The sequence below is a fragment of the Ptychodera flava genome, chromosome 4 (assembly GCF_041260155.1).
Source record: "Ptychodera flava strain L36383 chromosome 4, AS_Pfla_20210202, whole genome shotgun sequence".
NCBI lineage: Eukaryota > Metazoa > Hemichordata > Enteropneusta > Ptychoderidae > Ptychodera > Ptychodera flava.
The window spans coordinates 37,023,458-37,035,825 of NC_091931.1; the positions used below are offsets into that span (position 1 = coordinate 37,023,458).

The following is a 12,368-nucleotide window of genomic DNA, read 5'->3' on the forward strand; positions in this document are numbered from 1 at the left end:
GTATTGTGCAAGTGGTGGATTTGCAATTAACGATAATATCATTCATTAGATGTCAATCTCCTTCTGGGATCCAACGACGCTCATAATTAAAACCCTGGTTGATTAAAATCAACCAGTTAAATAAATTACGCGAACTGTGGCAGAGAACTCGCTGAAATATCGTTGATACGTTAATGAAATAATTTAAAGACAACTTAATGATCTGTTATTGTCTGGTGTGATGGATTGATATTCACGCCGATTCGAATTCAATGCGATTATGATTAGCCATAAAAGCCTCTAAAGTACAAGGCTGTTAAAATTTGAGTGGAAATTGAGTTTAATTTTTCACACATTGAACAGTCCGCTGAAATTTAGCCATTTAGATTGTAGACAACGGGTCGCCAAAGTGAGTTCTGCCAAAATGACTTTAGAACCAACTTTTCATGTATTTTGCTTCAAAAGCAAGAAATAACCGACGATTTCGAGAGAGTATGGTTTCAAAAAGGCAATTTATTATTAAACAGTACTAAAGCTCGTCAATGGTCTTACAGCCGCATTTGAATATATCTTACACAGCCTTATAAAAGGGAATGGAAAATAAAGAAAACGATTGTACAGATTTTACCTGTTTGGAAGCCTTGTTCACAAAAGAATCGGTCATAAAATAATAACAATCTTTTATCATCTAATCAAGTTATGGTGGTTTTTGCATCATCGTGTCATCATTTCTGACCAATCGCAGCAGCCTGTAACTATTTTTGAATAACGAGCAACCCAATCACCTAATTAACGTCTTGCTAATTGGTGGATTCATAAACTTTTGGACGTCGAAGCTTCCACTTCATCGTATAGAGAATGTAATAAGTGATTCCTACAACGTGTGTCTCAACCTCAGTTTAAAGTGCTACTTCTAAGAATTATTATTAAACGTTGTAAACCTTTGAAGAATGTAAAATTTTGAACAGCAGCTATCGATGAAAAAATAAGCCCTGTTTTATTTTCTGTGACGTATACAGGGTTTGTTTACCACATATTTACTTGAGACAGAAGACGATGTTGTCAGCCACATCGATCGACAAGTCAAAGTTCATTGTCCAAAAAAAGCGTTTCCCCGTTCGTTCAACTTAAGAGATTCCTGAGGTAAAAGCTAAAATCAGAAATTAAAAAAAAGCAAAACAGAGAGCAAAAGTATATAGACGAGGCGAAAGATCCGCAATCTACCGCATGCCCTTGATCAAGTACAGAACCCAGTAGAAAAAATTGAATATCGTGAAAGTAAGTGGAAAAATGACTCGCGAGTATCTGTCTATCAAATTGACGTCATGCACCCGGGGAATCTTCACTTTAATACTTGACGCTTTCCTACGAACGGAGTAGACAAATCCCCGCCTGTGCCTGAGCTCTGGGGCCGATCCCCTTCTCGAGTCGAAGCTGAGACGTCGACGGGGCTTAGTTGTCCTATTGCTATTAAATGTTCGCATACTAGTAGCGTCCACATTATTTAAAGGGTCTCTCTCCTCCATGGTGTGCTCGGGTGATGACCTGTCTTCGTCTAATTGAGACAACCGTAGAGCCACTGAATGGTTACTCTGGAAGAGGAGAATAAGGAAAGACCCGATTAGATGGAAATAGATGCTGTTTGATCGCATGTGGTGTCTTCTAGAGTCTCACTTTTCGATCACATGTTCTAGAACTACCATGTTGCAATTGACAACAGAATTGTCAATTCTCATCTGAACTGTGTTCTGTTTGTCTTATCGACATAACTTACAAATGTATATCGTGCCAGCTATCCAAAGTTAAACGGTACTCATTGATTAAGACTGCTAATGCGTTGATCTGTTTTTGGCGGGAAGGAAAAGTCATGTCACTTCTTGTGTCTTCCACAGCAGCAAAGTAAACCTCGTTGCAATATCATTGGAGATGGCTACGAACTGAGTTCCATCTCACAACTAAAAAACCTTGAAAGCAACCTGTAGTACCTCTCTGTGTTTGAACGAATTGCTTGTAGGAAACGGTATTTTATTTGTGATTCTTGCTTGGAGATGGCCTCGGGCGTCCCAAAGTGTGCTTTAGAGAAATACCGGTATCACAACTCGCTTGTGATAGACACGCCATAATAAAACAGTCCGCATGCATTCTCGCTCTTGTCCTTGAAGCGTGATTGGCATTGCGCCAAATAAGCTCAGAAATCAATATTCAAACAGCAGAGGTTCCCTAGAAGTGTATTTTACCTTTGCAAAAAAAAAATCTTATCGAAATGAAATTTCAGATTGCATTCAATACCCTGGGAAAGACAAAAACCCGATTACGAGTTTCTCTTGATCACAATGTTTTAATCAAAATAGTACTCTACCAATGAAATGACGTCGGTGGTACTCTGATCACATGCGCAGCATTTTCACAACTGCCCGTCTTCGAGTATGACGTAAGCACGGTTCAATCCGCCTCACCATAAAGTAACCGGCCATTGAAGACAGAAAATTGATGTACTTAAGAGAGCATTAAGCATGTTCAGAAAATGGCTTGCAAATTGCGTTTTAGACTTTTGAAAGCTGGAAGTTCTTGATTTGAAGAAGTTCTTGTAGCGATAACAATAGGTTGGATTTTTTCTTACCTGTTCGTATATTGAATTGGGAATCCTTGGAGAGTACGGTGATCTTCTTTTCTTTTCCCGCGACCTCTTTTTCTGACTCTGCCAGTAGTAGTAGTTCACAGCTGCGTATTCGAGTAAAGCGGCGAAGACGAAAGCGAAGCACGTGACCAGGTAGATGTCGATGGACTTGATGTAGGAGATTCGTGGCAGTGAGGCGCGGACGCTGGTGCTGATCGTCGTCATGGTGAGCACGGTCGTGATACCTGCATTATGTATAAGATGACAAGAGGATTTTGTTATTTTTTTTAGTAAAACACAGTGTAATCACAGTAAATAGATAGAACAAACAAATTTGTGAACAAATCACGTAAACAAAGCCAATGGGTGAGGGTCTTGTGTCGTGAACACACCTACTAGAATCATACAGTCACCCGATTCGTATTGCTCGCATAGGGACAAAAGTTGAAGTAAAACTTATTTAAAATCATCAAGACAGGACCAGATATTCTTCCGCACAAGAAGTGTTAATTAGACAGAGTAACAAGTACAGATAAGGCCGGGGGAACCGAACATGCAGTATACACTAAATCAGCGTGCAGCCAGCCCGCTTAAGGTAGAATGCGCCTCGGGGACAGATAGTTAGAAACTTTTACAATACTGATTTCGTCCCTCCCTCGTGGGAGTCATTTTCAAGCTCATGGGGGTGACTAAACCTTTCACCGGCTTATTTTTGTGGCAATCGAATTTTTGATATTCCCCACAGAGTTACACAGAGATGGCAGCCATTTTGAATTCAATGAGTAGGTAAATATCGGGTATTTTTTTCCTCTGGTACCAAATTTTGGAAGGCGACCCCTGATTTTTTGTCTTGATTTTTGAAAGGAAATTTTTTACAGTTTCCTTACGGAAAGTTCGAGCAAAAACTGAAGTCTTCTCTAATTTCGAGACGCTTACTACCTTAAGCGCCCACAAGTATAATATAATTATCACAACTCCATAGTAGATAGTCCTCTTTCCTGCTCAGGCGCAGGCGCGGTTTCTTAACCGAATAAAAGTCGACTCCTCAACGGCGGCTTACGAATTCTATGCATGATTTTCTTATTAAAGGGATTTAACATAATTTTGCGTGCGTTGGCAGAAGTTCTCTTATGGCATATCAATGAACTGAAACTCCATCAACGTGTCATGCCCAACAAGATATACGCGCTATCGTTTGGATTCAATTCGATTACCTAACACAAATTCACGGCAGATAACAGTTTTTGATGTTTATAAAATTTCAAACTAGAAAGAAGGCGCTCGTTTTTTTTTGAAGGGGAGTGTCTATCGTAAAGTAGGCGGCTGCCACGCTGACAAAACATAACGGAAAACGAGAACATTGTCTTACCGATAGTTGTTCGAGCTGTCTCGACCTGCTTATTGGCCGCTACTAGAATTGAGGAATAAAATTTTGCTTTAAATTTATTGTGAACAATTTACACATATATGGTACTCATTAGAATTTCATCAGCCGTGCCTTTCGATTTGAAATTTGTATCGATGAAACGGCAAGCAATGATGGCAGAAACCTACTTTAGCTTGTACAGGTAAAGAGGACTAGCTAGCCAATCACGGGACAGTATAAAAAGAGCAAGGTTGACGCAATTCTCAATATGGCGTCCGTGTATCAAAACGAGGTTACAGCCCCGGCACGCACAATTAAAGGTGACCTCGGCGGCCAGAAGTGATCTACCACGACCTCTTACAAAGCAAGGCCTTGATGTGTCAAAAGATCGTTCAGAAGGGAAACTTCCCATGAGTCAGTTTTCCTTGAATTTCGTCAAAGGAGTCGCTTCTGTGTCGGCCTTCTCAGGAGAGCAACAGCCTCGTTTTCACACGTACTCAGCGGTAATATGACATTGAACGATAGTCTTGCAGACAATGGGAATGTCACCGCATTCTCGCTGTGACGCCCATCAAAGTCCTAGTCAATTTTCTTGAGCGTTTGTCAATAAAAGACAAACAAAATGAACCTTGATAATTAGGAAGCCAACCGGAAGTGAATAATGGGAAAACAGATCATTTCGATTCTACGATTCCCATGTCTTTCAGTCAAGCTGACAAACCCGCTCCCTCTTATCGATACCCTTGCTTTTTTCCCCCAAGAGGTTAATTTTGATATAAATCTATGAATCTTTGAAATCACGAGTTCCAACTCCCTCGTTTGTTAGCAACGACTACTACTACACTACTTCACGAACCCTTCCTGAAATTGGAAAATGATTTTACAACCAATTTCTGATTTCCCGCCTTAAATATCTGAAGACTCATAAAATTAAACAATTATATCGATATGAAAAGACGGCAAGTCAAAGCGAAAAATTTCAAATGTTATGCTCTTACGAAGGAAACTGTTTCAACAGAAATACAATCAACATATCTGTATGGCTTCGCATGAAAGGCTTAACCGCAGCTGACATTAATTATATAGAATACTTAATTAGGCTTACTGTTTTCATGCCTTGCAGAAATGATTAAAGATATCCATTTCTGTATTTGCATACCAATCAAGCCGATTATGGCAGCTTTATCTGATGTGTTGATTTCGTTTGCGGCAAATAACTCCGATTTCAATGTTGAAATGAACTCATGCGAGGAGTGTGATATGCACATAGCATTATTCATTTTGGTTTCCGTTTCGCGTCGGTTTTATCGGAGAACACACGTTGCTCTCTGGGCATCACGGCGTTTTCTCAGTCCCCGTGCGAGCAATATTTTGCAGTAATTCATTTTCGAAATTTTATTTCTAAAAATATCTCCCGTTTAATTTGAAAAAGTTGGTTTTAGGCAATTAAGCACAATCGTCACAATGAGGACATCCTCACGACTTCAATAAATTAAAACATCAATTTAATCTATATCATGTTGTGGATTTCTTTAGAAGGCCATTAAAACATTTATTGCGTGCAGTGGTACCCTCACGACGGTCGCATTAATTTTCAAAATTCATAGTTAGCGTCTATAGAATAAGCATTTATACATTCCGTTTAAAATGTTCAGACGACCGCTAGTCATGGTTTGTCTTCAGAAACTAAACATTGGTAATTGTATCTAAAATTGCATCGGCAGCCTGGCATGAGATGGTATCTTGCCCTTTGCGATCGGGATGCGTTAAAACGTGGAAGGGTAGATTATAAAGCGTGTATTTATTACCATGCCAATGAATAAGCCAATTTTGGTTTCGGTCGGTCGGCTTTGAAGCTGTAATTGCCGGGGGTTTGATAGATTCTGTAACCGTATAAACCAAGGGACCATCCACTTATTCCACTTAGTTAACGTTTGGTGTTGTGTTCAGTGCCGGTGACGGACCGGGTCAGACACGTCATCTCAACAGACTAGATGCCTGAAGTAGCATGGCGCATCGGCTAAGAGACGGAACAATGATCCCGACTGCATCTAATGCCATTATCTCTGTTCATTTCAAAAACGATATCGACCCGATGTATGTCATGTGTGATTGATTTACCGAAAAACAATGTATAGCTAGAAAAAAAATTGGGAACCCTGATCGGGTAAATGTGTTAAATGGCATCGTGTCTTGATGTTGCACAACATGAACGACTCGGCAGACAATACACGCATGACGTGACGTCCATTTCATACGGTTCGCTCACGGGCAACAGGTGATGGAACTGGTTGTCAACGGCAACATGGGCGGGGAAAAAAGGGAAATATATTTTACCTCGAGATAAAACAAAAATCAGCGGTAGAACTGAAGCACAAAGAAATTTGTGAAAGACAAATGCTGTGGGCAGTGGCTGGAAAATGAATATTTCAACGGCTTTAAGGGTAATTCGTAGACTGTGTACCGAGAGTCAATTTCTTCTCACGTTTTCGCTAAAGTTATCATGACACGGGGAGTAAGTCATTGTAAAATGAACAGCCAAGCGCGAATAAAACCCTTCTGAGAAACAACGCATGCAGTGCCAATATATGATGGCATTTGTCCCTTTTTCGATTTCTTCACGGTAAACGATAATTGTCATGATTTATGTAATTCTACTAGTACGTCGCATGCACCGGGGCTGGGCATTTGTGTTTTATCTGATCGGCGACTAGGACTTGGACATTGGTAATGGAAAGGTATGCAATAATATATAGTGCATCCAGGCCAGAAATAGCTCTTGCCTGACATTTCTGGTAAAAAAGATTAAGAAATAACCTTATCATTCTTCAATCCGAACGAAGGAATCAAAGCTACTTTTGAAGATTTGAAAGAGCAGATCGCACAGCAAACCCAATAAACATATTTTATATGACAAGAAAAGCGGCGAAATGACAAAACGTTCTAATCCAAAACAGAAACCGGGATATGAATTTTCTTCAATGCGACACAAACAAGACTCCTAAGAATCAGTGTAAGACTCGCTTTCAAATGCGCGGTAGTCGTTAATTTTTTAACATGTCAGTTAAAAGCGAAGTGCGCAGATTCTCGAGACGTCGATCACATTTACTTAGACACCCGTAATGGCGGGTAGAGCATTAGGCGTACTTAGCCCGCATGACGCTTCCTGTATGTAAATTTTTCTAACGGAAAGAAAGATATTACTATTTCTTCCCATGAAATGAAAATAGTTCTGCGTAATTATGACACGTATATTGCTATTATAGGCTTATCGATTGTGGTACAGCGACATTTGTGTCAGAAATTCTCCTCACAACTTTTATGAGTCGATTTTTGTCAGGCAGGCTCACACCTTGATTAAGACTGCCGTTGTAAAAAATAATATAAAAAGAAAATTACAAAATTGAATGAAGTATGTCAGGACTAGGGCACAAATCAAAGCACCTACTTGAGAAAATGATAATGAAATTATGAGAAAACCCAAAGGAGACAGTGAAGTCTTGCGTCTTTTAAGTGTGTGATTAAAATCAACTGAATAAAAGAATAAAATTTGCAGCTGACACGAACGAGTACTTTTAAACACACGTCGTTAAAATTTATCGTTTTCTGTAGTGAGCCGTGAAGGATAAAACATCGTCGATAAAAAATGTGTATACGGATCTTCTTTAAATGCAAACAAATTGGGTTCAATTCTTCGTTATACTTCTTCAGATTCAGTTCACGTGTCCTGTCATTTCTGTGTCATTTTCTTCCCTCAAACTGACGTTCTACGAAATTAAGATTCGGAATGGCTTCTCGATGCCTCATTTTTTTGTCTATTTCCCCCACATGGAGTGTTTTAAAGGGGCAGTACAGCCGAAATCACGCCAGTCGCACAGGTCGCAGACGTCGAGTTTACAGTCCCTTTGGTGCGAAAAAAATGAAGCGAAGTGTGCCGCGGCAGCAGGGGAAAATCAGACAGCCAATCGTCGACGGTGTGACTGTATAGAACACAATTTCACGGCAAGATGCATGTCCAAATGATGACATTGTCAGCAATGATTTTTAACAATGTTGAATTCAAACAATCGGAAACGTCATTCAAAGCGTCTGTCAAAATACACAGCCACGTGAACAGAAGGCACAGCTGACGAACAACTCTCGAACGACGGATCTTGATGACACAATCGCGCGGAAAGACACCGGATGGGGAGGCGACAAATGGAGAAACCTCAAAAGCTTCTCTCAATATCTAGAGATTTGTTGATCGCGCCATTACCTTCTAGAATGGTTTTTTCCCCTTCAAGTTGCCATTTCAAAGTGTCAGGTCCAGCGAATAATGAGGAGTAGATAAGCACCATGGCAACGGATAATCAAGTATGTTTAAAGGTGCATTTGGATAGGCGCAATAGTTCTGTCCTGAGACTTTTTCAAATCCATCAGTTTTAAAAGTCTGAGGCCAATGGTATTTAGGTCGTGATGTTTTCGTTGAATTTCAATATTATCCACTGAAGACTATGCAGGCGGACGATTTTGACCTTGAATTTCATCACATCAAGGTCTCAAAAGCTGTCAACAGGGATTTATATTCAGTCATGCCGAGTTTCAATAATACGACGAGTTTAGGCGGTAATATATTGTTACGAGGACATTAAGTCGTAAAAAAGCGAGAACAATTCCCTCATAATTGTATTATTATTGTGCGGGCAAATGTGTCACGTTATCATAGCCAACGCAAACACACCGTTAGGGAGGTCAATAATCATTTCCCGTGCAATTTGTTTTTCAGCGACAACTGTACAAACACAGAACTGCGGGAGGACGTGTTTGTGCGAGCGTTCAGCATATAGAGACAGGGACGAGGAGAGAGAGAGAGAGAGCCGCGTGTGCTCAGAATATAGCTAAACTTGAAGCAATTACGGCTAACCGATCTAAAGTAAATAGCTCAGGATGGCTGATGTCATCTAAACGGAGTGTCGAACTGAACAAATAGAAAGGGAAAATCATTTTACTTTTAATGGAAAAGAAAGCAGATAGTGGAGACTGACAAGAGCTGTTGGCTTACGTCGGGCAAATTTTCAGCCGAGAAAATTGCTGAGTCTACACTCTAAAGAATGGCTTATCTTGCTTTATCGAGCCAGAATCACTCTTTCGCATTGCTCTCGTCCGTAAACGGCGACAACTTTCTCCGTCTCGTTTCTTTCTCAGGATCAGCACTTATTTCCTTGACACTCCGTATGCACAATTCTTGAACCCCTTCAGGTCCAACAGATATTTTTTTTTCAATGTATCTACCACATGGGACACAATCGAAAGAGAATATTAACAATGAATATTTTTCAGCAACAGCCTGGAGCGAGGTTTTTTGACTTCTTACAATGTTTTGCTACTGATACGCTGTTTTGCATCACATTTATATACCAAGTGACTCTTGTAATGCACTTTGCACTGACGTATAACGTAACCATAGGTGTGGTTTCTGTAAGCCCACGCTTTCGTTTTCTTTTGTTAGGTACGCTCTTTGTCGGCAGTTTTTGCACTTCGTTCAGTGATGCATTCCGAAAAATATTCAGATTTTTCTTTAACCCACGACCGTTTCAGAATAAATCTGCTCGTAGAAACACTTAAATCTTGAAAAAGCAACTTTACGCACCGCGATTTCTGCTTTTGTTGTACGGACGGAGGTAAAAATACTTACAATCGTGATGCCATTGCAATTATTTGTGGTACAAATAAAGTTGGCAAACAAAATGAACAAACAGAACGCCATTCGCCTGTATCACCTTGCGAACGTCCCTGATCGTTTCACTCATCCTTCTTATTAATTTACACAGCCATTTCCACCATCAATATGGTGAATGTTTAATGTTTTGCTTTTGAAATTTCATCCGCAAAATTGCTTTTGTCTTCTTTCAATTGTGGGAACAATACTCATTGACAGCTGTTTGTGTAACGCATGGTGATGAATTCTCGCGAGCTCGTGGTGACACTCTGTGCAACATTGAACGGAAGAAACCTATGTAATTAATTTACAGGGCAGTTCGATGTTCAAAAATTACATATTCAGACTCGTCATTGAGGGCCCACATTTGAAAGGAACAAAATATCCACGGACCTGTGACATCGACAGCGCACATTAATATACATACGCGAAGAGGACTGTGTAATTAGTCTGAAGGGAATATCCGAGAGAGAGAGAAAAAAAAAGACGATAATTGAGTATGACATCACATCGGCGTATACCAGCAAGTCTTACATTCAATGCACATACGGGACGGTGCATTTGTAGGTCAGTCACGTGAGATGAGACGGAACACTTGTGCAAAGGTTGATGACTAGCCTCCAACCGTGAGTTTATCTCCAAACCGGAAATGAAGCGAAAGTCGCAGATGCAGCCTGCTTCTGGAGGGCTCCTCTCCAGTCTGGCATTAAATCGATCACGGATCGATAGTCTTGTCCCGAAGACCATGCGAAAAAAAATCTTGTGGGTCAGCGTCTCCTCGAGGGTATAGGCCTATCAGGACAAGTTTGCGATCTTTTGAGGAATTCGGGCGCCAATAGCGAAATTGAAAACGCCCGGGCTGCAATGCCGGCTCGCTGTGCGGATGGAGTGTCTTTGACCGCGGGTAGTGTCGAAGGCCGCGAAGATAAGAGTTGCGGAGGGAAAATATTGAGCATTCCATGTATCTGAAATTTATCGTAGTCCATGAATTATTCTTCCTCATCGTCTTTCACTGATAAATGAGCGCTCACTTTATCATAATTGACAAAAGTCATCGTTGATGACACAGTCCCCACTTGTTAATGGGTGCTTTGATTACAGGTCCTCAGAGAGGTTAGAGTCCTCTTCATTAGGTCTGTGATAAAAATACTTTGAATAAATTCGCTTGATACATGTCTGAGTTGTAGTTCAGGACATGAAAAATTGTAATAAAATGGTCACATGGTGGCCATATTGGATCGAATCACAAAACAAATCCATGTGCATATGTATGACATAGGTCAATGTCCTTGTACCAACTTTGATTAAAATCGGTTGAAATATGCCTGAGTTATGGCTTTGTACATGAAAAAATCATAACAAAATGGCCGCACAGCAGCCATATTGGATCTTATCACAAAACAAATTCACATGCATATGTATGACATTGGTCAATCTCCTTGTACCAACTTTGAATAAATTTGCTTGATACATGTCTGAGTTATGGTTCTGGACATGATAAAACGTAATAAAATGGCCACACGGCGGCCATATTGGATCGTATCACATAACAAGTCAATGTGCATGTGTATGACATAGGTCGATGTCCTTGTACCAAGTTTGAATAAAATTGGTTGAGATATGCCTGAGTTATGGCTCTGTACATGAAAAAATCGTAACAAAATGGCCGCACGGCGGCCATATTGGATCGTATCACAAAACAAATTGATGTGCATAGCTATGACATTGGTCAATGTCCTTGTACCAACTTTGAATAAAATCTGTAGAAACATGCCTGAGTAATGGCTTTGTACATGAAAAAATCGTAATAAAATGGCCGCCTGGCGGCCATATTGGATTGTATCACAAAACAATTGACGTGCATATGTATGACATAGGTCAATGTCCTTGTACCAACTTTGAATAAAATCGGTTGAGATATGCCTGAGTTATGGCTCTGTACATGAAAAAATCATAACAAAATGGCCGCACGGCGGCCATATTGGATCGTATCACAGAACAAATAGACGTGCATATCTATGACATTGGTCGATGTCCTTGTACCAACTTTGAATAAAATCAGTTGAAACATGCCTGAATTATGGCTCTGTATATGAAAAAATCGTAATGAAATGGCCGCCTGGCGGCCATATTGGATCGTATCACAAAACAAATCGACGTGCATCTGTATGACATATGAAGTAATCCTTGTACCAAGTTTGAATGAAATCGCTTCAGGCATCTCTGAGATATCTGCGTGAACGGACGGACGGACGGACGCACAGACGCACGCACGCACGCACGCACAGACGCACGCACGCACACACGCACGGACATGACCAAACCTATAAGTCCCCCCGGACGGTGTCCGTGGGGACTAACAAAATACATCAGTATTAATGACACCCCTTAATATCACTGATACATGGGCTTCATGGGATGCCTAACTTGGCAACGTTTGGTGTCTTCACGACTTTCGTTCAATGTCATTACCGATCCGGTGTGTGGCTACCAATGTCATGTTTTATCGTTATTGATAATTGTCGGTACTTGACTTGCCCATGCATGAGTGCACGACGGTAGATCAATATTACTACTTTGCTTACTATCAGTATGATATAAAGCAACTCATCCTTCATGAAGACACAGACGAGAACATATAGTGCAAACAGACTCGGCAGAACGCCTTAGGGGGTCGCCGATAATAAAGCTGACGCACAAGAAAC

At 40.5% G+C, this 12,368-nt stretch overlaps 1 protein-coding gene across 2 annotated transcripts in view; it reads right to left on the reverse strand.

Annotated features, from left to right (window-relative positions):
- Positions 1 to 472: 472 nt before the first annotated feature.
- Positions 473 to 12,368, reverse strand: part of LOC139131646 (gamma-aminobutyric acid receptor subunit beta-3-like) — a 30,379-nt gene continuing 18,483 nt past the window's right edge. Inside the window, exons 8-10 of one of the 2 annotated variants that reach the window (XM_070697797.1) lie at positions 3,966 to 4,007; positions 2,600 to 2,841; positions 473 to 1,571 (exon numbers count right to left, since the gene is read on the reverse strand). In XM_070697797.1, coding sequence (XP_070553898.1) covers positions 1,200 to 1,571; positions 2,600 to 2,841; positions 3,966 to 4,007 — 656 coding nt within the window. In that variant the 3' untranslated portion in view covers positions 473 to 1,199. The remainder of the gene's footprint in view (positions 1,572 to 2,599; positions 2,842 to 3,965; positions 4,008 to 12,368) is intronic. The other variant, XM_070697798.1, reaches the window with a different exon arrangement.